The sequence below is a fragment of the Vitis vinifera genome, chromosome 8 (genome assembly GCF_030704535.1).
Source record: "Vitis vinifera cultivar Pinot Noir 40024 chromosome 8, ASM3070453v1".
Lineage (NCBI taxonomy): Eukaryota > Viridiplantae > Streptophyta > Magnoliopsida > Vitales > Vitaceae > Vitis > Vitis vinifera.
In genome coordinates, this window is record NC_081812.1 from 17,847,406 (window position 1) to 17,873,741 (window position 26,336).

At 36.1% G+C, this 26,336-nt stretch overlaps 3 protein-coding genes across 4 annotated transcripts; all 3 read right to left on the reverse strand.

Moving 5' to 3' along the window:
- Positions 1–2,476: 2,476 nt before the first annotated feature.
- Positions 2,477–3,490, reverse strand: LOC100251218 (transcription repressor OFP13). The gene has a single exon (XM_002275534.5). The coding sequence runs from the start codon at positions 3,220–3,222 to the stop codon at positions 2,533–2,535; it is 690 nt and encodes a 229-aa protein (XP_002275570.1). The 5' UTR covers positions 3,223–3,490; the 3' UTR covers positions 2,477–2,532.
- A 10,949-nt stretch (positions 3,491–14,439) lies between these two features.
- On the reverse strand, positions 14,440–15,819 carry LOC100249306 (probable CCR4-associated factor 1 homolog 9). Its single transcript, XM_002281102.4, has one exon. It carries the CDS (start codon positions 15,347–15,349, stop codon positions 14,513–14,515), a length of 837 nt encoding a protein of 278 aa, XP_002281138.1. The 5' UTR covers positions 15,350–15,819; the 3' UTR covers positions 14,440–14,512.
- A 1,870-nt stretch (positions 15,820–17,689) lies between these two features.
- LOC100244148 (ubiquitin-conjugating enzyme E2 variant 1C) lies at positions 17,690–23,961 on the reverse strand. Of its 2 annotated transcripts, none has more exons than XM_003632602.4 (4): positions 23,500–23,961; positions 19,934–20,073; positions 19,148–19,273; positions 17,690–18,111 (listed from the first exon to the last, which is right to left on the reverse strand). In XM_003632602.4, exons 1-4 carry the CDS (start codon positions 23,531–23,533, stop codon positions 17,971–17,973), a joined length of 441 nt encoding a protein of 146 aa, XP_003632650.1. In that variant the 5' UTR covers positions 23,534–23,961; the 3' UTR covers positions 17,690–17,970. The 2 variants fall into 2 exon arrangements, with proteins under 2 accessions (XP_003632650.1, XP_019077187.1); XM_019221642.2 differs by lacking the exon at positions 23,500–23,961 and adding an exon at positions 21,908–21,987.
- Positions 23,962–26,336: the final 2,375 nt, after the last annotated feature.

Here is a 26,336-nt window from a genome sequence, read left to right on the forward strand (position 1 = left end):
TACTGCTAATGAGCAAACCAAAAATTAATTATTTAGCAAAAACTGTATTGGTTTCCTCCAAACTTTTGACAAGTTAAAACCTGCAGAGGGAAAGGCCGTAGGGTTTGTTTGCTTGTCTCAGATAGAAATGATCAGCTGTGGCTTTTCTCATTCTGATTAACACCGCGGACTCATTGCCTGATGACTATATATCATCACCGTCCAATAAGTAGATGATCCGATTCCATTCAAGAGATGAAATGGTATTTCCCAAACAGTACTCTACGCCTGTTGATAATTCCTCCCCTTGAGATTTGCAATTTGGAGAGGAAAACACAGTCAGAAATTTCGAGCCTCTTGGTAATTAATCACAACGCTAATTGAACTTGAAAAACCAACCCCACTTGCCTCAAACTAATCAACCACTGGAATATTGTTATGTAGTCATTGACTACTGCCCGCATGAGATCAAATCCATTAGACATAAATAACAAATGGAAATCCCATCATTAGGAACAAGCCATAACTCTGAAACCTAACCCGCCAGCTAGCATTAGTTTAGCATTATCTTTGCATGGCCTATAGTGACGTTGCGTTTCAAAATAGAGGGTACGGCACAAGGTTTAGAAGCTTCGCCACCCGGGCAAGAATCTGGGCTCATAGATTAATAAAGCCTAGGCCCCCATGGGGAGCTACAAATTCTTGAACTTGGCGCGTTGACAATCAATTTGTTTCTATAGATATTCATATAATATGCTTTATTTTATTTTTATATCACACTAATGCTAGTAATAAAGCTTGGTTGGCTCCATAAATTTGCTGCTTTTGCAGGACTGGGGTTCAGTCAGCCCAGTTTTAGGAAAGGTAATTATGTTTGCCACAAAACTTCCTACATAAATGACTGGTGGATTAATAGTATAGGATATGGACATACACAGTGCTGTTTAGGGTTCCAACTTTTTCTTCAAGGGTCTCGACCCAAATTGATGAAGGATAACCCAAAATAGTCTACTTTCAAATTAAATCATGTGAGGAACGTATAGCTGTATATATAATTGCATACACAGACATACCAGTATTTAAATTTTACAAAAACGAGCGGATGTCACATCAATGAATATGCCCATGTTTAGCAATTGTATTTTTATCATACATTAGAGTTAGCTGACATGTGAAAGAAATTCTTAATAAGCATAACGATTTGAAGTGGAGTCGTGAAAGGCTTAAACTCCTATTTGTTGAGGAAGAAGGAGAGGAGGAGAGAGTCTTCATCGTTTCAAAGGAAGCCAAAAACTATAGACTTGTAATGAAAGTTTAGTTTTGTTTTATAGGACAGATTCTGCAATTAGATATCACAAGAAGTGAAGTGAAATAGCAATCAATCAATTATAGCAGACAGAATTTAGTTGTAGATCATGGAAATCACCATTTAGGGCAACAAAGAGTGTAGGCTTTATCTGCAATTTCAATTTCTCCAAACTTCCTGTTTAGGCAAAGTGGATCCACTAGAGGTTGAATTTCCAGCTGGCTCTTTGCTCATCACCGGTACCACCCATCACATTTCTGGAGGTGACATTCTCCCTTCACCCAACAAGAATATTACGTTTTCTTGTTTTATCCTCCAGCATTTAGTTTGGCTTTGAGATAGAGATCAGATTCAAATTCCTTTGCACGCTGAGATGATAAGGTGCCCTACCAAGAAGAAATTAAAGTATTGAGTATTGATATTTGTTAAGCTATTTAAAAGTTGAATGGCAGATAGGGTTTTGTTTCTATTCTAAAGTTGTGGCCATTTGACCCAGGATACCTTACCTTAGATCTATCATACTAAACACGAGAGGCAAGGTAGCAGACCAAAATAAAATTCTAAATTTTCTTGAGGATACCGATAAATGGTGCAGGTGCAGGGATATGAGGGGTAAGCACCAGGCCAAAATTCTGCGCTGGAATTGTACCTATCAGTTGACAATGACTGTCCAATTCAAAATCAATGGCTGTGATGTGTGTCATCAGCTCAGCTTACTATCATTTAATCAGACTGGTGACACGTGTGTGTTTGTGACTTGAGATACATGGGATCATCCATCACTGACAAAATTCAATTACCAAAACAACTCATAATCAACCCATTTGGAACTCTATGCTGCCATAAATAACAGAATGCCGTTGAAGCAACCTCTCCCACTTCTGCTTGATTTTCAAACTATTATTTTAATCCACTTTGGGTTTTCTCTTCCAGAGGGTGGTTTTTTCCCTTCTTTTTTTTTTTTTTTGGTGTTTTATGAGACAAACAGGAAAAGAGATGTTTTCTCTGTCCCCTTTTTTTCTGTTTCATATTTCATTCTGGGGGAGAGAACAAGTCTTCTAAAATGGGAAAAATAAGCTTGGGAAGTAGGAATATGTCAATGGCAATTTCCATTTCACTTTCTCCAATGCACATAAAGAAAAAGGAAGTGATGTCCTACACTTGGTAGAAAGGGAGAAGAAGAAGAAAAAGGAGGTTAAGTGGAATATGATTTCTTGAACTAGAAGTATACATATATATTCACTGATTCAAACATGCAGAGATGAACCATTGTCATCTTCAATCTCTATTGAAGAAGATAAACAAGGAGTAGTGGAAGAACAGGAAGAAGAAGCAAAAGACAAAGGAGAGGAAGGAGAAGGAGAAGGAGAAGTAGAAAAAGAAGAAGAAGAAGTAAAAGCAAAAGTAACAAGTAAATCAACAAAAGCTCCGATGATGTAACCATGATTCTGCTTTTCATTGACCCTCAAATACCAACTCAACAGCTCTTCAAGGGACTCCCAATCCTTCAACCCATGAGCCTCCGCCATCTCCTCCATCGACCTCCGAAAGTCCACGTAAGGGTCCTCCGACTCCATGGACAAAACCACACTCTCCTTGAATGGAAACCCGCCTCCCTTCGCCTCCTCCAATATGGAACTCGTCTCACCTGGCTCGAAAAACAGCCTTTCCGACCTCAGCCCACGAATCACAGTCTCTATGCACTCACCTCCAGACTCCTCCGAGGATCCGGAGAAGCTTTCCGACTCGGATGAGTTGGTGGACCATAACTCCTGCGTGTCAACGACATCAGAGTAGGCGGAGTTGAGGGTCTTGAACATGTCGCTGCTGCCAACTCTGAAAGACAGGGTTTTGGGCTGCGTACAGTATGGCCATTGCCATGGAAACCTAGCATCTACGTTCTTCAACAGAAATGGGAACTTCGTCCTCTTCCCCATATCAAATTCTAGGGTTTGACAGAGAAACAGGGTTGAAGCTTGGGTGGCATTAATGGGGGTAGCAGAGAGATTTTAAAAGGAGTGAAGAGAGACGAGTGGAGGTGGGAGTTGTAAATTTGGAATCAAGGAAGCAGAGGTACAGTTTTAGAGGGGAGTGGTGGGGCCTTTTCATTTATAGTATTAAATCAAAAGCTTTCTTATTAAATAAAAGTATTTCAGTTGAGACCATTTAATACCATGGTACTTTTGTTATGTTTTTCTTTTATTACCATAGCTTTTTACACAATCTACAATCTACCCACCCTCACTTGTCCCTGTTCAATATACTTATCAATTATTTCTCTTTTTATCACCCTGTTGCCTGTGCAATGCAACCCCTAACCCACGTGGAATCCCATCTTTACTTTCACATTCAATGATACAAAACATTTCTTTCTTTTTAATTATCCTATATTAATGAATTTACCATTTTTGTTAAATTTGTAAAATATCTTTAATGATTTATTTTATAACTTTTTTAATATTTACATTTCCTAATATGACTTATATTTTATAGGTTTTTGAATAATTATTTTGTTCCAAATATTTTTTTCCTGTAAATCACATAATTATAGGAAACAATTTGACAGCATGTTTTCAAGATCTATTTCTAAATTATTATTTTTTTCTTTCAAAGTGGGTTAAATATTGTTTTATTTATTGTACAAAAAGGAACAGTTTAATAATTAAAATACCACAAATAAATTTTATAAAATAAAAACAGTTTTAAAAAGATGTTAAAAAAAATAGGGACGATTTATTAATAAAAATATATATACATCATACTTCCTGATTTTGGTTTTGAAAAAATTAAAAATATTTTTTAGAAGAAGAAGAAACGAGATGGAAATGGTAAAAGTCTGAAAATTAAGGAAAGTAGAGGAGGAGGGAGAGATGGGGACCACGTCATTTGGGACTGCTATTAAATTAGGGAAAACAAGATTTATGATCATTCTCTTGAGCATTGTCATTTGTCACCATCGATCAAAATTAGGATTGAAAATGACGAGGTCCAGCATCACATTATTTAGAAGATAAAAGGACAAAAAGTCATCTTTATGTATATTGGATCGCAATGATGACGGGCCATTTAACCATTCGACCATACTAATTTGTGTAATGTCTAAGATCTAATGATGTCAAACCATCGCACCCACTCATCAAACATCAGCTAACCTCAAATGGCTCTATAAGGTTAAATCGATTCCTCTTGGAAGGGCAAAAATACGTAGGGGAGAAATTGCCCCCCAACCCAACAAAACGAAAGAAAGAAAGACATGGTGGGGCTGAGGTTCATGTGAAGTATTAATTTGAAAAGGAACCACGGGTCACGTGGCTGGATAGACGTTCCAGAGTTGCAGTTAAAAGATTGGGACATGGAGAGAGGGAGAGAGGATGAGAATGGGTATTAAAGGCTTGGTGTGGATGGAGTGGAGTGTATTTTGTGTTAAGGAAAAAATGGTTGTAGGGGTGTGTGTGACCCTTTTGTTTCCTTTTTGTATCGGATGGGATGGTGTCAGATTCAAAATTATCTCACTTCATTCTATAGACATGATTGGGACATTGGGGGTAAATGGGAGGGTTAGGATGAATTTGATGGTGGAGGGGTGGGCGGTGGGCCCACTATGCTGGCGGATGAAAGTGGTTTTGGTTTTGTAGGCTACTTGAGAGTTGAGACAATGTTATCCACAATTTATGATATAATGAGATTCCATCTATAATGCAGTATCCCCGCTACCACGTGGTCCCTTTCCTTGTTAATTACGTACATACCCAGACCCTTTCTTTTCAACTTCAAGTTCTCTCTCTCTTCCTTTCTTGCCCCTCTGCTTTTACTTTGCTCAACTCAAAACGGATTTTTTACTCCTCTTTCATTACAAATTTCACCGAGTTAATGATTTATTTAAAAAGGGATTTTGTAGACATATGAACTCAAATTTAACAAGAATAATATGAAAGGTTGACAACCCCAACATAATCATAAAGACGGGGAAGAAGTGAGAGATGAAAAACACTAGACCGGACAAAGAGATTATATTTACTGGGAATCTGAGAACATTACAAGCATTTACCTTCACACAAGGAAAAAGGGAGTGTGGGGAACAAAAACATCTACATCCGTCAACAGTCTTTGAGGGATTTCCTAGCCAAATTCCAATCTAATTTTGTTTACACAAACAATCTTCTATTTTAATCCATATCCCAGATAGATTCAAGGCGCCACAATAGGCTGGGCTGCCCGCTGCCCCCTTCGACACTCAACAGCTACAAGTTACAAACAAGGCCCAGATAAACAGATATTATATTTACACGGACTGACTTCCATAAAATTGTAAATGAAACCCAAACATACGCTTTCATTCATCAAAATACATGGAATTTTTTTTTTTTTTTTTTTTAATACACATGAAAAAACCAAACAAAAAAATGCAATATATCTTAAATTTTCAATAAATAACTATAGAATCTGCGCCTTTTCTTTTGTAATATAGACTTTTAAGAGAAATGAACAGTAATCGATTTAAATAATCAAATTAAATAATTTAATCCAATGGACTGGATCAGAATATGAGGCCAGCATGCCAGGCCCCAAGGGCTAGTCCATCCATCGCATTCACTAGAACAGGCTGAACCGAAGCCAGCCAAGGGCATGCTGAACCCTGTCCAGATTTAGACACTGATGAACTAATTCGCCAGTATGCTGCATCAGAGATCATCCACTCAGTAGTTCAATTGATGGAGACGGACTAAGAGATCAAAAAATGTATTACTTCCATGTGTGTAATAAGATAAATTGCCTGTTTCAGGGTACTAGAAACTACTATTATCCATGTGTTAGAACATAGAAGTTCCTGCATGGTGCTCTTATTTTTGTCTCCATTACCTGAGAGGGCTCAGGGAGGATGTGGTTGGCAATTTAGCTAACAAAACTTCCCCGAGTAAAATGAACAATCTCGCATCTGTAGAGAAGTCCACACTTGTGGGCAAAAAAATTAAAGATCAACAATTGAGGATGCGGTTCCCAGAGTCTTTTAAGGTTCAAAAGATTTTTTAAAGTCAAAAAATCAGTAAGAGAGTCCATGTATCAAAGAGAAATGACCACAAAGATGGAATAAGTTGATTATACATAGTGGGAGATAACATGAGAAAGAACAAGCGACCTCGGAGGACAGTATAAGAGGGAATAAGTTCATTACAATGCAGAAAGGGGCACAAACATGAGACAGAATAATCAATGTGGAGGATAAAAGGGTGATTAAATACAATGCAGGCCACGACCAACTTGTATCTTCTAGTTGTATTCAGAACTACAGCAAAACCTAAAGCCACCAAAATGTCATGTTACAGCACCATCTAATCACCACCACCATGTGACGACTTCCCCTCTCCCTGAAACAGCACCACCACATTCCCAGTGATATCACCATCAGAATCAACCAATTCCTAACTCAACCCTCATATTGTCATTCCCACAACTGCCGTAGCTACTGCACTGCATGCAAACCTGCACATTTGCCCAATTTGTGCTAGTCCTCCTCTAGGACAAGGCTACCCTAAGCCTTTAAATCTCTTAAACTTTACTAGTCAAACTTTTTTTCAAAATTTGAGAACCAACTTAAATCTGAAATGTCAAAAAAACAAATGATATTTAACAAAGGAAAAAAAAAAAATCTTCAGCATGGATGCATGAAAATATTCTTCGACTTCAACAAATCAAGAACTATGATAGTCTTCTAGCCCCTCGAACTATTCTCCTCTAAAGCCAACCCACCCCACCTGAAGGAAGAGAAGCGACTTGCTCACAACGTACAAAAAAATTCCTTCTCACTAGAGTTCACTACTGGACTTCTGATATATCTCCTGTTATTTCAAGTGAAAATTTAGATTTTGCCACTTCACTTCAGAACCCAACTACTCTCTTCGATAAAAAATAAAAATAAAAAACTCAAATTCGGGATCAATAGCACTGTTCACAGTGAAAACTGCCTTCGCCTGCTATGCTAACAGGGAAAGGAGAACTTAGCACAACTGAAAACTTCTGCTTAAACGTCTAGAAAGCAAGTCCCTTTGCTACATATACAGGAGTTGAGAGCCACAACAGAATCAAAGGAATTCTGTGTGCAATTTTGGAACCCGGCCCGCTGGACTCTTTATACCACCAAAGTAAAGGAGATACCACTGCAGCCTTCAAACACAGCAAGAAAAACACTCATCTCATACCTAATGACTTGATTCGGAACAAGTCATTTAATATTAGAACTACAATAACTATATAAAATCATTAGCTTTGGACTTCTAACACCTAACACCGCCTAAAATTCTAAGTTTTAAGAAGACAAACCACACTTGAAATAAATTTTTTACAACTTGGTTTCACTTATTGATCACCTAAGAATTCCCAGACTCAGCCTAATGGAAACCCTTCGAAATATCATATTCATCTGCCCCAACTAACCTAAACCCACAAACAAAATAAAGCCTCCACCTTCATTAACTGAGTACATGTCCCAATGCATCTTCTTCACCGGAACTAATTAAAATTTTCCGGACTTGCAGCTTTAAATTATGAAACAGAAAATGTTCCTTGGGAGTTTTTTCTTGTCCCACTTTGACCATCACCTATTTCTGAAAGTCTTCAAGCCCCTTCATAGTTCCTTACCAAACTACAGTCCATGAATTTCTATAACCTCAGTGCATGGTCATCTTTACCCAGATTCCTAAAGAAAAACTGTCCTAAAGGCACTGCAGCTTCACACTAAACCTCCAAAATCAAGCAGGTTTTCTTCATTAACCCAATAGGCTAAATGCCCAAGTCCCCTAAATAACAAAATTTTAGCATTTGAAAATTTTGATTTCTTTCTCTCCTACATATTCTCAACTGCCAAACTAAACCTATTTTCACATCCAAAGAAGTTTACTTGTGATCAAATCATGTATTGCTTTCCTAATTTTCTTCCATCATATAATGTATCATAAGCTTTTTACAAATATCAAAAATGGGTATGAAGTGAAAAATATCAATATACAAATCAAACAAATACTTATTACAAGAATGAAATGAAGGAATAGAATAACAATTTCATGAAAGATACTAATGTAAAAGGAAAATATGGGCATCACATTTAAACCTTGAACATTGAAGTTCAGAGAAATCAATGTAACAGGTACCGCATTTTAATGCATAAAGTTATCATAAAATCTATTAAATAAACTTCATTAACCTCCAACTTTAAAATTCTTTTTATAGGCAAATGAAGACTTGTTAAAAGTAGGGGTGCAATCGAAGAACACACAATATATACAAGCAGTGCATTGAAAGACAAAACAACACTACACCCAAGCTAACTAATCTCCAAACTATCAGCAAAGTCTAGCATGGACAAAAATGACCCCAAATCACCATGGATTGTGAAATCGAGTAAAACCAACCTAGTAATACACCCAACAGGGGAGATGAATTGGGTTTTCACCACTTTTTAAGTTTTTGCCCAAAAACTAGCAAGAACAAATAATAGCAATATATGGCAAAATGCAACAAAAAATAAGGAGATAGAGAGTGAGAGACATTGAAAAAGCTATTTATACTAGTTTGGTAACCGCCTATGTCCGCTCCCTCCAACTTCTTCCTAAGCTTGGAAATATATCCACTATACTAAGAGGTTCCTCAACCAAAGATCTTAATGTTCTTGTAACCTTTAATTGCTACATCTACACCCTATAGCCTCTCCCCAAGATTGGAAGTATATCCAACATACCAAAAGCTTCCTCAAACTAAGCTCTTAATGTTTTTGTACACTTGAATTCCAAGGTTCCAATGGACCTTTACATTCACCATTGAGTATCCCTCAACTCCTCACACAAAAAATGTTTTTAAATATAAGGTGTATCGAATAGGAACAACTCTCACAAAGGGTAGATTTTACAAGTAAAATGGCTTGAGTACAAGTGTTCGTAATGAGGATAAGCAAGTCTGGGCTTCAATACAAAAGAATTTAAGAAGGCTAGACAAGTAATAAATGGAGTTTGCAAGTTGTCTATCTATAAATACACCTAAGGTCGGGTTTATATAGGTTTTGGGGTCAAACTAACCATTAGATATAAATTCATAGAAAAGGCCAACCATGCGGTCAACCACATGACTAGCCATTATATCCTTAAATGCATTGCAGGTTACTGTTGGAAAGTAAATGACTAAAGAGGTCAATCACATGGTTGACCACATGCATAAGAAGTCAACTACATGGTCAGCCATAGTAGACAAACTTTTTTTCATGATTTTTCCATTTTCAGCATGAAGCAGAGCAAGAGGTTGATTGATAGAAGAAATCTTGTCTCTTCATGATAAAAAAATAGCTTCTTCTTGAATTAGCACTTTTTTCTTGCTTCTTGGAGATATGGTCATTACTTCAATTATACACACAAAATATTTGATTGTGAATACCTATGCACCTGGACCATAAATGGATTACTTTCAGTAAACTTTCTTTTGTAAGCATCAAAACTGGGATTACTCAACCCCTAAGCAAACATGGGTCCACAAAAACAAAGTCCAAGAAACATATCCTTCATCTTCAAACATGATCTCACCTCTCCTTCAAATGTTCTCCTATTCTGCTAGTTCCAAGTAATCCAAAAGACACCTAAAGGAATCAGCTCCCACACTTCTTTGTGCTTGGCTCCGAAGGTGCTTCACCAATTAAGGGGAAGATCCTCAACCGAAGAGATGACCCAAGAAACACCGAACAAAGAGAACGTCAAAGCTCATAATCAGCAGTCCATTTGCAATGGATGAGGATATGATTAGCTGATACATTTTCTTAATTGCAAAGTCAACACCTATTGGACAAGCTCCATCCTTTTCTCATAAGATGGTTAATAGTCGGACCTTTCTCCCAAGAAGCTTTCCACCTCAAAAGACAAACCTTGGAAGGCGGTCTTGCATTCCAAATTAGCTTAGCAGGGAAGTTGGGGACTTCACCAGACACTAGAGACAAGCTGTAAGGTCTGATAGAAAAGAGGAACCTTAACAATTTTCTATACCAATTTATCCTCCACATCACTAAAAACAGAAAAAGGAAACGATAGCTGCAAACAAGGACTGCACTGCATTCACTTCCCTATCAGAAAATTCTTCTTTGAATATGAGATTCCAGCAATCCCCTCCCAAAAATCTGCTACTCAACTATCCCTGTTTACTGTCATGTTGAAAAGACTCAAATGAATCAATCCTTTGGAGAGTACACACCACATCAAGAATCATGACAAAATTTGACCCTTGGGCTACCGCCTATGACAAACCTTGTTCTTGAGAGAAAGTCAGTCATATTCTTATTGATGGTTTTCCATAAAATAGACCCATATGTCTTCCCAACCTCCCTAGTCCACCTGCCCCCTTCCAACTCTTCATACTTTCTTGCAATCGCCTTTCTTCATAAGCTTTCACACTCCAGAGCAAATATCTGAAACCATTTTCCAAGTACAGGCTTGTTGAGAGGCTCAAGCCTCTTAATACCCAAACCCCCAGCATATTTTTAAGCACGTGCAATAGACCACCTCACTAAATGAATCTTTTTCTCCAACTGTCCTCCCACCAACAAAAAGTCCCTCTGAATCATTTCTAGCCTGCTTATCACCTTCCTCAAAATTATAAAAGCTGATAAAAATATATATGGGAAACTGGAATGCCTGCCCTTCAACAAAATAAGCCCTCCACTTTTGGAGAGAAATTGACATTTTCACGAGATCAATCTTCTCTCGAATCTTTCCTCTATTGAGTCCCACACCAATAAAGACTCACACTCAACACCCTAAGGCAAACCTAAATACTTTGTGGGAAGACTACCCACCCTAAAACCCAACTCATAATATCATCTGATCTCCCTATCAAATTAGCTTGAGTTCTCTAAGTTGATTTCCTAGCCTCTAAGCATAAAGAATCCACCTTACATCAGCTAATAGATATTGTAATTTTCCACCTCACAAATCAGCAAAGTTTATTGGCAAAAAGGAAATGGAAGATGTTGATCTCCTCACCCCTGTCAGGTTCCAAGTACTCTGCTAATAGATATCGTAATTTCAAAATTGTAAAGTTTCTATAAGTCTTCAACCAGTATAGATGAGTCTTTGGGCAGTGCTTAAAATTTAAACCCAAAGTATTCAGTAAAAGTTCTTATCTTTATTTGATTATCATTCTTTTAAGTCAACATACAGATCATCTAATTGACACTGCTTAAATATTTATTGGAAGTTGTAATTTGCCACACATGCCTTCACAATAAGTGTATAACGTTTTTAGACACCATCATTTTTTATACACAAACAAACAGAATATATTGGAAAGTGCCAATCAAAAAGGAGGGCACCCTAGTAGATTGAAAGTAACAAATGGTGCCAAAAGGCTAGAAAGGCAAAAACAAAATATTACCAGGATCTCTCTCTTCATGCCTATCAGTAGCTTCTCAAATTTAAAAAATAAACAAAAATATCACAATTAATTTTTCCTTAAAACTATTAAAGATAGTCAATTGTGATCATTGAGATATGTATTATTTTACATGAAAAAAATATATATATATTTCAAGCATCTACTACCATGAATTTTTGACAATTACAATTACATCTTAAATGTAACCTGAAGTACTCAACAATTCACAATTTAGAAGCATGCACAACTATTCTTCATCTCATACATCTACACTATTTTAGAATTTCAAGTCCTAATTATTTGAGTCATGTATTGGTTGCAAGAAAAAAAAAAAAAAAACATCTACACTTTATTCATCCTTTGATAGAACATCTCTTGCAAATATACAATTATGTCCAAAGCACCTTCAAGAAACAAAGGGAAATTACAAAGAATGATGATGATGATGATAATAATATCACATGAGAATAGAATAAAAAGAAACCATAAAATACATATCAAAAATTAATTGTCAGAAGAAACCATAAAATTCATTAAAGGTCGTTCTCTTAGTGGAAACAGATTTGTATTCGATTGGTGGATGCCAACAAAGGGATGCTCACGTTTGGATGTTCAACGGAAGGAATCCCATGTTAGATTGCCAAGGTTGCCCCTACAACATTGGGGGAAGGAAACTTTAAAGGAGTTAGAGAATGCTTGTGGGGATTTATCACAGTGAACACAAAGACTTGAGCTGCATTGCAACCTGAGATGGGCATGAATTTTGGTAAAGAAAAATAATGGAAGGTAAGTGCCAGGAAAATTAGAGGTGTCGGTGGAATTTGTTCCTTCTCCATGTCACTAAAGTGGGAAAACTCAGTTTGGTATTCATCATTGTAAGTTGTAGTTTCAGTAAGAACCCCATCCAGAGATAAACAAGAGGGTACAAGGAACCTTATGCAAGAAGAAGTGGTATCAAATTCGCACACCTTGGTGTGCATGGGCAACAAAAATAGTGGCACTAGCAACTTCCCATGGGTCTCTGATGGCTGAAGGGACCCACAACTCTCTTGAAATGATCCCTTTAGATCAAGGTGCAAAGAAAAAGCAAAAAGGCAGCTTTGCCTTCTCTGCAATGGTCTTGAATAGGTTTACTAGGGGGGGCTATCAATGATAAGCCCGTGACTGGTGGGGCAATGAGACTAAAGTCCAATGATGATGATGATGGGGGCTTTAGGGCTAGAGGCCCTCAACTAAGTGGAAAGGAGGATGGGGGCAAGTCAAAATGGTTGGGCCAAGTGAAAGGAGTTTGGGCCGAGGGGAAAGGGCCAAGTCTTTGGAGATGGGCAAGAAATCAAGAGGGTGAGATGTCTAAAGAGGGTCCCAAAATAACCTGGGCCTTTTTTAAAGGAAGGGTGAGAGTGGGCTGCCAGACATTAAATGGGAAAGGCCTGCAGGTGGAGACATGTGTTGAGCCTAAAAGGCCTAGCATATTTGGATCAAAGATAGGACAAGGGAGCTTCTCTCATAATCAAAATGTCCTGCCTCATTTGGTGAAGAATGAATTATCGAGGAGTAGCAATGCAAGGTTGATGGGGCTATTGTGTGGAGTAATGGAGAGTGAGAGGGGTATCACAACTCCTCCTAATGATGATGGATTGTCTTCTCCTTTGGCTTCAAAGATGTTAAAGAGTATCGCGCTAAGAAGGGGAGGGAGGGGGAGGAGAAGGAAGCTGAGGGTTTCAACAGGCGGGGAGGGGGGAGCCTAACAAACCCATATGGCAAGTGGGATTGGGGGAACTAAGCATATGGTTCTCAAGGATATACAATCCATTGAATTTCCAGAAAACCCTCAACTCTCTTTTCCAATCATAGTATCTAAAGAAGGAAGTGTGGGCCTGTAATTTTCTTTTTCTTTTTTGATAGGTGGAGTGTGGGCCTGTAATGTCATTGGTTCTGGTCAGTGAGGCAAGAGATATGGGAGTAAAGTCCTCATGAATAAAAAATCCCTTGGTTCTGTAAGAAGGTGGGGGTATCATTGGAGGGCTTTGAAGAAGATATTCTGAAAATCCTCTCAGAGATTGAGGATAGGATGTTCTCCAATAGCCTGGTTACATAAAACAAAAGCAAGTGGAAATCCAGCTCGATAAAGGACAGTGAACTTAGAAAAGTATTCAGCTCTGTTATTATGAGTAAGGTAGGTAGATAAGAAGATGCGGGTGGAAAAGGTTGGTCTCTAATAACGATAAATGAAATTGCATATCCTATCCTAGAATGTGAGAGAAATGCAGGATTCAGATAAAAGGAAGGTGATCAAATCCGTGGTTAGGAAGAAGAAGCTGGATTTGATTTCAGAAAACCAAAATAAGTGAACTGACCATGGGGATTGTAAGAAGTTTGGGAGTGGGAAAGAGCTTGGAATAAGCTCCTCCTGATGCTAGGAGGATAACGGGAAGGGTACACTTAATGTGAGATTCAAGAGTTCTGAAGTCATTGAACAATGAAATGAGCTCCTTTTCTATTTCTGTTCATTTTAGAAACTGTGAAGATGGGTTCATTTGAATGTTTATGGGGATTTATGGCACGCTGAAGGGAGAGGGAGAGAAGGGGGTTGTGGGAGGAGTTGGCTGCAAGTAGAGGTATACACTTCCTGCTTCTGAATCCCAACTCCTTCAAACATCAACAACATTATTGTTCCCGTAAAATTATTAAATCAGCCTTCACCAAGTAAGAAGCAGAAAACAAGTAAAAGAGCAATTAAGAGGAACAAAGAATGGATCAAATTGAACTAATATTATTGATATGCCAAGGATTGTACATAACTACGATATGCAGAAGTTTAGACATTCAAGAAACCTCTAACCCATAGAGCACGCCGGCGTACTTTTCTGGTCCATCTTTCCCCAAATAAACCTCCATGATCCTCTTAAAGGCATGCAGCGTCAGCAAGCTATCTGAACCGGCCTGGTGAGACTTTCCGATAACCCGGTCCACCCCCAGAGACTTGGCAACACGGTCTAACCCACCATACAAGCTGGCACAGAAGCGTATCATATGCTTCACATCATAAACATTAGCGCCAAAAAAGGTCCCCACCAGAGTTAGAAACTCGTCTAACTCGGATGGCAAATCACGCCGAGTCAGAATCTTAACCAGGTACCCGAAATCGTAAGGGCTATGGAATGTGATCCAACTCACTGACTCATTGCAAACGAGTCCAGACGACATCATCAATTCAGCGAACCGGAGAGAGTCGATCCCGAGCTCCCTGTTCTTATCGAAATCAATCCCTTGTTGCCTAAGTAATTCGATCGAGTCTGGGGCGTGAAAGTCACGGGCTACGTCAAAATCCCTGAAGTTGAATTCCCAGATGTAGCGCTTGCCGGTGCCAAAATCGGGAAGATTACCGTCGGCGTCAGAGATTGTAAGGCCGATCTGGATGAGGTTAAGGACGTCGACATTGGCCTTGAGGAGGACGTAGTTGACGGCAGAGGGAGATTGAGGGGGGTCAGGAAGTCCAGAGAGGGAACGAACGATGACGCCGGGGAACTCCGTGTCCATGGAGACGAATGGAAAGAGATCGATTACAGAACTGATCAGCTTGAATTCATGGTCGAGATTGGAAGACCAAACGCCCCGGACTTCAACGGGGGCGGAAGTCCGAGGGGGATCGTCGGTGGGCATGGCTTGTGAGAGGGGATGATGTGGCTTGAAAATGGAGGATGAAAGCGAAAGCAAGACGAAAGCGAGGGTTTTGTTTTTTTTTTTTTTCTTTTTAAAAATTATTTCGCTGGAAAGTAAGAGAAAGAGGAAAGAGGAAAAAAAAAAAAGGTGAGAAGACGTGGCGTAATCAGAGAGAATAGGTAGGGCGGTTCGTCTCTTTTTTTATTATTAGATGATTGATGATGAAAACAGAAGCGTGCTGAGTGCTAAACTTAAGCCTGTTCCTCTGCATCCTCCTATAATAATTATATATTATAGCAACATTTTATAGATGAGGAAATAAGGCCAAAGTTTAGTGTGCGAGTTTTTGGACCCTTTTTTTGGACGGATCCATTCCCCGTTTTCCCAAGGCCCACAGTTTTTTGCATTAGTTGTCAACTCGCGTCTAGATCGCGGGGCGGCACCGGGTTTACACGCTTTTTCAGTTCGTTGGTTCGTTATTGCTTGCAGCTTTATAAAGTGCACAAGTGGATGTGAGGTTGACCTTTCTTTTACCCTCTCGAAGGATTAGAATATCTGGATATATGGTCGATATATCCTTCCATGATACCATATAAAATTCGGGAAGATATATCCGTTAACTAATATTTTTAGATATTTTATCAATTTTTTTATGTTTCAATCAATTTTTTTTTATATTTTATCGATATTTCACTGACTTTTTTATTTTTTTATTATTAAATAAATAAATTATAATTATTTTATTTTTATATTTGATTTAATTTATTACTAAAAATATAAAAACATAATTTTTTTAATAGGTCTTTTTTATATAATCTTTATATTTATTAAATATAATAAAAAAATATTTAAAAAATTATACATATATTATTATTTATTTGATATCATTGAATATATTTAAATTAAAATGGACCATAATTTTAATATTAAACATATTTTAAAATTAGACATATTATCATAATAATATTGTAAAATTTATATTTTTTATCCACATAGAGAATATTATTATCAAATGTGACAAACTATATATATATATATATATATATATATATATATATATATATATAAAATAACTTTAAAATATATATTTTTACTTCTTATATATTTTTTAAATATTTTTAGAATTTTAGTTAATTTTTAGATATTTTATATCAAAATATTCATCGATATGTTTTTGATATATCCGATATATCCATAAGATGTATCGGATATATCCATAAAATCAAACCGATATATATGTGATTACCGATATTTTTATCCTTATTCTGTATGACTCAAGTGTCCCTTACATATGGAAATTGACAAATTAAAACCAATAACACATGCAACTTATGGGCAATTGAAACTAGAAAAAGATAACGTATGCATCTTCCGTCATGTCATGGCTTATCAAATCAAATGAATTATTCATAAGATTAATCTTTGATTTTGTGAGGATGAATAAGATTATGCCAAAGGGGCCCGAGGGGCAAATCTGGAAAAAAAAAGAGGCAAACAATGGAATAGAAGCTTGGGTCATTAAACTTTACGAGGGTTGTGAACTGTAGTCAGCTGTGAGAGCCCACTCGCAACGGAATTGGTAACCTGAACGGGCTGAAAGGGCCCAACTAGGGACCCTGGGGCTGGGACTAAATTCCTGTTCAATCCCTTTCAATCAGTTAAAAGTTAAAACTTAAAGCACACATCTCTAGCTCAGTGTCGTCCCCCAGCACGTTTTGCATACGCGGCATAACTTCAAAATCTCTGTTACTGGATTTTTCAAAATCAATTTCCACCATTAAAATTAAGTCTTAACCATGCTGCCCACCTCAGAATGAAGGTTTGGTACCATGAAGAAAAGCATATAAATTCAGCCTTTAGAAATGTCAGATAGATAGATATAAGAGTTACATATGACTTGCCTTTGAAAACAATTTGCAAAAAACAATTTCTAAAAATAATTTTTGTTTGAGAATGCAACATGTTCTTAACATGTTTTCTATGTTTGAAAAGTAATTGACTTTTATATGTAATATTTTATTTTTGATTATATTTCATACTTATATAATTATTTTTTAAAAGGAACTTTTAGAAAACAATTAAAACATTTTCTTTGAAAATACATGTTTTCTGGTTGTCTTCAGTGTCTTCCTGTTTTCAAAAACAATTACCAAACAGGCTACATATATTTTGGAGGTCGTTCAGATTATACTTCTGGAATCATGCACCAACTCTGGCTAAACTCCACTTACCTACCTCATCCACATGTTTTGTTGCCCTGAATGAAATGTTAAAAGAATTTCTAGCTCTTTTTTTTTTTAACTCACTAAGAGGAAAAGTTAAAGCCATCAAAATAACAAGTTTGAACACAGAATAAAGAGCTCAAGTTCTAATTAAAAGGTAACTTAAATATTTGACACACAAGAAATCCCATTAATCAAACAGCATTGCTGCAGCAGAGTTTAATAAAGGAAGATGACAAAGCAAGAGGAGAAGCCATGGAGACGTTATAGAAGGACATGCGTTTTTGGGGCATTCTCCATACGTTTTTAACTTCCAACAGGATCAACACATCATTACAATACTATATATTGCATATCCCACATGCAATATGGTTCAAGATATCTATATGATCTTAAAAACTAGAAGTAGGTACCTTCAGGAGGCTGGACCAACTTCCGGTTTTGTGGCGCAGCCATCTCCTTCTTCAGCTGTGTCAGTATATCCTCCATGGTGTACTCCCGCTGCCAATTTGCCAGAATTCCAAACTTCTTAGGTTCCACCTGTAACAAATGGATCCCATCAGACCTTGTCACCCAATTCAATTATCCATCCATAAATCAGATCTTGTTCCTGAATTTAACTATTTATTCACAAATCGTCCAAACAGGCAAATCTTATAATAATATATTTATTGAAATGTTAAGTCCAATAATTATAATCTGCAGAAAAAACCAAATGGAAGAACAGCAAGCGAAAGGCCTAAGGGCACTATATTTAACACTGAATGCATAGGGAATGCTAAAAGAGCAAAAAATAGAAACGCACCAGGCCTAATAGTGATAGCAATAATATTACTAGTACCAAGAATACTCCAAAAAAGAGAGAGAGAGAGAGCATGAGGCGATGGTGGTGGAGGTAGTGACAGTCAGCGTAGCACATACATAGAAAGTGGTAAAAGGCAAAGAAATACAAGGACACCATAAACCAAAAACCAGACGCCAAACACCAGCGCATCAGTAACAAAGCAGTTGTAGTGGTGTTAGTTGTGGTTAAAAGGAATGAATAAAAGAACACCAACCCCAAGCATCAAACATACCAACTCATCAGCAGTGGTGGTAGTGATGGTTGGCAAAGCAAAATACATAGGAATTGGTAAAAGAGAGAAACTACAAGGACACCATAAACCAAATCCCAAACACCAACACACCAATACCAATGGTGGTAGCAGTAGCATTAGCTGTGGTGGTAAAAGGCAAAAAATACAAGAGCACCAACCTAACCCTGAGCACCGAACATACCAACTCATCAATAATAATAGTAGAATAGTCACTAAAATGATGATCAAACAATTCCAGGATAGTCCTATAACCAACGATTACAGAACTTTAGTCCCATTCCCACAGGACATAAGACAAATAGAACATGTACAGTGAATCAAACCAGACTATACCCCCACCATTTTTAACAATTGGAAGTTGCAATTGCATAGCTCAATACTGAGAATCTGGAGATCATCAACTACAATGAGCATAAACACCACCAGTGCAACAACTGCATAACAAGACCAATTATAATGTAAAGGGATCAAAATTTTACCACTCCAGTTTCATGGTTAACACAAGTCATGTTGATCCGTGAATGAAAACGGACACTTGGTGGCTTCTCTGGATAATCTTTGTCACAGAACAGCTTCAACTGATATATGCGACCTTCATGTACAGTCTGAAAAAAAATAAAGGAGAAGATTGTAATGTGCTTGTAAGCTATCCATATCAGCAAGAAGTCAAAATCCAAAACCTCAACAATAGTACATTTCATTCTACAACAGAGTTTTTAACTCACTAAATCTCAAGTAAAACTCATTGACACACTGTTGTTTTGGGAAATAATTACTTCACACTTTGGATGCTTCTCCTTTGTATTTGAGAGGATTGAACCAAATACGCACACCCCAACCAAAATTGAATTAAATTTAAATAATGAGGAAATGCCTGGAACCAAGCTTAGGAAGAAACCCCACATCATGCAAAGTATTCTAGTATATACTCACCACAATTGGCCATAGGTCGACCAGTCAAAGCATTTTCTGAATAACATGCTGAACTTAAATGGACGACATGCCACCAGGCTAGAAGTACCATCTACCTGATTGGTTGATGCCTCCTCAAATGGTCTCAACTTCAAGACCACCTGAGGCATATCCTGTAAATTGAAAACCTATTTCACAATTTAAGTAGGCTAAATTTCTCTTCTTCTTTTTGGGTCAAGACCAAGCCATAACAACATGTAGTATATCAACATATATAAGAGTGATGCTGATATTTGTCACGTAACAAGATCAAAGAATATATAAAGCATGTTGTTCTTTAAAAGGGCACTTACATTATGAGGACCGATGATGGTGCCAGTCCAAGAGCGCATATAAATGTCATCTCCATCATCCATTCCATAGCTGACAGTACCATCTCCAATACCCTTTTCTCCACGTTCAAGTTCCTCAAGCAATCTGAAGTTTCGAGGGACTGCATGGAAATGCAGAGACTTAAAAGTGCGCAAATCTTGAAAATTAATAAAATTGTCTGAATAAGGCGCCTTAAATATCAAAGGCTAAGCTTCAGACCAGAAAGTTCAATTGGCAGTCACCCTCATTTAGGAACAGGAGATCCCAAGTTTGAGTTCTAGGGTCACACGATACAAGGTTCTTGGCAGTGGGGTTGTGTATAGTGGTTTCACTGGTCCAGTGAAGCTAGGCCTGTGGATTTCCAATTTAAGGTTCTGGGAGGAGGGTTCATGTATCACAGGTCACATGAAGATGCACCTGTGGGCTTCCAAGGAGGGGTCATGTCTCAATGGTTCCCCCAGTCTTTCTTTCCCAGGTCACATGAAGCTGGGCCTGTGGGTTTCCACATCATAGAAAAAGTTCCAAGGTAGCTGTTCTTACCTTCTTTCTTTTGATTTCTATTTTATTTTATTTTATTTTATTTTTTTGGAGATTCACTGATTCACGATTCATTAATTACCCTCTTGTTGACATTCTAGACACCAAATCCCAATTAAAGACATGCCAAATGGAAGCATTAATAGAAAAATAATGCTAAAAACACATTGAAATAGACATGAAGTATCATGGTTGAAGCTTCCATAGAAACAAGTTCAACTTCATTCTCCATTAAACATTCTCATTAAAAGAAAACAGATAAAAATGACTAGTCAGTTAAACATACTGTTCAGGAAGAGATTTCTGACATCACATTTGTATCTTCTAAAAATCAAATCAACCAATGTGAAACTATGAACATGTATCAGCTAAGCATACTGTTTTTCCCCATTTTATGGCTACTGTTCAAAAAAATAAAAAGGCAATTCTATGTGTGGTAGATGCCCAGAAACACAACCCATGAAGTATGAAGGGAACAGAAACACAGTCCAAGTTCTAGCACAAGTCAATAACTGTTGAGCAGAAATCGCCACGTGTAACACATTTTAAAAGCTTTTGTTATCTTTTGTTCCTGAAAATCAGGAGTATTTGTAACCATCACACTAGTAAAAATATAATAAAGGGCCGAAAGGATAGATCACATTTGAACTCCTACACTACGTAACATCTAAAATTACAGGCAGTGTAGCGTCAATAGCATCTAAGAAGATTTCAAGGGGAATAATTGCAGTGTTCACAAATTTTGCAACTAATATGAAACATTTTATTATGGCAATTAAAAAGGCATGTGTAGCGCATGATTTTGCTTCATTTCCCACAACAATAAACTTCTAGAACTGCAAGAATCCTATTGAGCATCCATGCATTTCCCTTTTTCTTGGTACAGGATAATAACTTCATGAATAAACATTATCTAAAGATATATGATTTTAACATGGAGATATCACGTAACTTTCCTCATCCCAAAAATAAAATCTAAATCACAAAACCAAGAGGCCAAATGGAGTTTGACCTGAGAAATTGAATCTGTTTAATCTTGAATGTATCATACACAGCCTTGGCCTCCCAAGCACAACAAAATTAAACTCTAAGGGTCATAGGCATCAATGAAAGATATACTGATAGGGGCCCAAAAAAGGGCCAAATAGCATATGTAGAGGACCACAGTAAACCCAAGTGGTTCACATTATTACACTCCAACTTGCATGCCAGCCTTATTACTACTGAGTTATCCCCTGTATAAAAAATAAAATTAAAAAGAAAATGTACCATAGGCAGATATATCGGTGAAACCACGCAGACAATGTCATATGCATTCCAGGGATATTACATTGCCAGTGATTAAGGTTGCTTGAAAAGTAGGAAAGCTATTAATCACATTTTCTACTCTTGAAAAACAGCAACTAAAATGAACTTACTCATTCTTGAAGGTCTTCAACATATCAGGGTGTAGTCCTTGACAGAGGACCACATCCTTCCCAAAATAGAACCGCAAGCCACAACTGCAAGAGGTGACTACTCTCAGCAAAACCAACTATCCACCTCAAACTTCATTACCACTACCATTCTACACAGCCTTCCATTTGTGATCCAAATTTACTAATCCATTTTGCCTAAAGAACAACACCCCCACCCCCCCCCCCCAAAAAAAAAAAAAAAAAAGTGCTACTCATGGAGGATATAAGCTGAATTTCCAAACTAACCCCCCCTCATAAAAGCTCATGAACATTTTTTCCCCATTTTATTGAATAGTAGATGAACTCCTGCCTTCACCAACTAATGGAAAGTGCTTTTAAACAGTTTCAGTCTGGTTGAGTAACCAATACTAGCAACATAGTGAGTGAAAGAATTGGATAGGCGTCAACCTTTCAGTATAGAGACCAAATTTTGAGAGAGAATTGCTAAGTATATGAGTAACCTAATTTGTAAGAAGTACACGGCATGACTAGTAGCATATTGAAACATGCTTAGACGTGAAAAAGCACTGGTAAGCCTATCAGTGGCACCATTGTGAGATGCACCACGTGTACAAGAATCTTCTCATGCCTCCGAAAACTTCTTAAGGTTATTCCCCACATTTCATTGACATGAGCAGAAATAAGTGATGATTCAAAAAACAAGCTTGTGTTATTGAAAGATTGCCATCCACGCAATTCAATTCAATTAAAATGCATCCCCGCAAATTTTGTTTCAAAGATTCCCACTTTCACAACACTGTCCTGATTGTCAGCAAGCTTGATACAATCAGAAAGTGCAGATAACAATTAGTATTTTTCAAGTCATATCATCAACTAGTTGTGATAACTTTTAAGGCTGGAAATAAAAACTAAAAAGACAAAGAAAAAGATAATTGAGAATCTGAGATGCATTTCCACCTAAATATTTAAATCTTTGATGGACAAACCAAAAGAACAAAAATAAATAAACAAATATACGAAATTCATGGAAACTCAAGCATTTTCCAAGAAAAAAAAATCGCAGAAGTAATCAAATAACAGCCAAACACAGAAACAGATACTTATTGTATTTAGACAAACTTATGCCCCTTAGCAGGAATGCCTAGACATGATCGAAGAGGATCATAGGAGGACTCCAGATGCTACAAACTAAAGATGGCTAAACTTACACCCAAAAAAGGGAATCTTGAAAAAGTATAAAATAGAGAGTTAAAGAGAAGACCCATGGAGATTCTCATACCATATAGAAATTCAATTTCGAAATTGATTTTTTAAAAGAAACCCATGGGCAGATTTGCACAAAATTGATGACAACCCATCGAATCCACTGAAAACCCAGATTTTTCAACCAAAATCCATCAAGATTGCATACTAAGTGGAAGGAAGAAAAACCCTCGAACCCATCACAGAATCCAACATACCCACAACGAATTATACATCAAATGTTGAGAGAAACAACAAAATCTAACAAGCCCATAAGATTAATCTTAGAAAGATACAACAAGAATCAGAGGATCAGAAGAAGAAATTGAAAACTCGGGTCGGACACTCACCCACAACACTCGATCCTCCTGAGCCAAGCGTCATGGGTGACTCTTCTGTGGGGAGCTTGTGGAGATCTGCTTGAGGCGGGAGGGATTCCAACGATAGAGGTCAGAGGGGTGGAGAATCGGGTATGCGGAAGGCGACGAAGGCAAAGGTTGGAATAAAGAGGAAAGGCAAGGCAGCTATAGAGAGAGAACGAAAGAAATAGAAAGAGAGGCCTGGTGTTTTAAAAATAAAAAATAAAAAATAAAAGATTAAGGATGGAGAATAAAGTCGACTGTGGACTCGCGACTGTTACAACTTGTTCTGTGTTTGCTTGTGGTTTCTCGATTTGGACCCAATCCATGACTCTCTCCCGTCCGCCCTCAACCCATCCTCTCGAGGGCCTCAACCACTCACCTCCCATGAATTTTTCTAAAACATTCGCATTTTTAGAAGCTTTGCTTGATTAAATTTATGCTTATTTATTCACTTAAACACATCACATATTTAAGTATATATCCATCTTTCGTTCATTACAACTAACACCAACCCATAACAAATTTACATTTCATGTTTTTATAAAATATAGAAAGTCCATGATTCGATTTTAAATATGAGAGAGTAATGTGAAAAACACGGGTAAAATGTAATAAATCTTCTTTTTTTTAAATATGTGATTATTTTGACCTTTGTGTGCAAATGGTTTTTTTAATAAACTGCAAAATTTTGTTTTTAATTCCATTAATACTCATCTAATGAGAGGGCAATTTGATTAGGAAGGCAAATAATTTACATGGTCAATTCAATGCAATAATAAATAGTCGTACCAACTTTATGCAACTAAGATGTGACAAATGATTTGTTGAATTTTAGTGGGGCAATTACTAGGGGAAAGAAGCAGCCCACTTCTCATTCATTTTTCTTCGATACCAATTATAAATTTATAAATGATTGAATATTTATTTACTGTTTTTTTGTTTTGAATTGCGAAGACTAAGGCCTGTTTGCTTTATTTTGTGGGCATTTCAATCGTTTTATTACCAATTTATTTTATAAATTAATATTTATTTTTGAGTGTTTTTTAATACAAAACATAGGTTATGTTTATACTTAAAATGTTTTCGATGAAAGTGTTTTCTTATAAAATATTTTTAGAAAAATCATAAAGAAATATGTTTTTCCATAAAAACCTTATAAATGGGTTTTCAAAATTTAAAAAGTATTTCGTAGATTTTATCAAATACTTAAAATTTTTTTTTAACATTTTTCTTTATTAAAAATACTTCTCAAAATTACTATCAAACAAACTCTTGAATATGTTTTATGGTGATTTTATTAAAAATTGTTTTTTAAAATATTTTTAAGAGAATTATTTATCAAATATTTCTTTATAATATGTTCTAAACTATTTTTCATATTATTAGTGATTTTCAGATTTTTTTAAAGTGTCTCCTAAATTTTTTTAACACCTATTTATTTTCAAAAACACTTTTTAAGTTAAGAATACATCCCTACAAAAGAATGTTTACCCTTAAATTTTGAATTCCCAAACAAAATAAACAAACAACCCCATGACAAAAAAAAATCTACATTTTGATTAAAGGTGAAGCTTGTGTTGCAATCTTCCAAAAATGATTAAAGAAAGAAAAAAAAAAAGATTTTTTCATACTTGATTTTATCATAAAATAATTTAAAAATTAAATACGATTAAAATTAAAAAAAATGTTTATATATGTTTCAATTATTTAATTTTTATATATAATAATTAAATATATAAAATGAATCTAAAATAACATATAAAAAAGTTATTGGTATTAAATTTTTTTTTTCTCTCCTTTTTTTTCCCAAACTTTCCATGAGCGAAACTTAGAATGCTACCACCGCTTGACATATTGGTCATTTATTTTCCTACGCTTGCCACTATTATGACCTTTTTTTTTTCTCGATTTTTAATGGACTTTGAATATTTCAATACTATTTTTTAAAGTCAAATATTAATTTTTGATGTTTTATCTAAATATAGAAGAAAAGAAAAATCACATTTCTCTTATATTTGAAGTTTAATGACATATTTCCATTAATTTCCATTTTAATTTATATAAATTTAAGCACAAATAATGCAAAGTGGCTTTGGAATCTAAAAAATATAAAATAAAGAAGGAAAAAAAAAAAACCATTTGGATGGAAATTTTATAAAAGGAAAGGAATGATACAAATATTAAATTAGGTTTGTCCTTCCTTTTTCTTAAAGGTAGATGCGGAGAGTGAAGGGAAAAAAAAAAATCTAAGGGTTCTTTCGATTCTCTCTCCTTCCACCATACCTCGCTTTCAAGAATGTTATTATTTTTATTTTATTTTTTTGGTTTTTTATACGTCTAGCTTTTCTTATAGTCAATACATCCCTTCCTAGCAAGTAGAGATTGTGAGATTTAGGCAAGTTGGGAACATCTTTTTCCATATTCTCTTGCTATAAGGATGACAATTTTAATACGACGTGAATATTAGTAAGTTGAATTAAATGTAATCATGTTTGTATCATAATCATATAGTAAAATTCATATCAAAATCGTATCAGTTTATATAACTTATTTAATAAACGAGTCATATTTTGGGTAATTTTTAATTGGTGTAAATTATTTAATTTCTTTATTTATATCAAAATAACTTGTTCATGACTTATTTAATTTATGTGTTCATTTGAACGAGATCAACTATAATTGGACAATAGTGACAGATTTCAAAAACTAGTTAACAAAATTAAGAATATTAAATAAATTTATGCTTTTATATATAAAAAAATAAAAATAAGAAGTATATTCAATCGGAACCTAAGTAAAATTTTGTATGTGTTATTATAAAGATT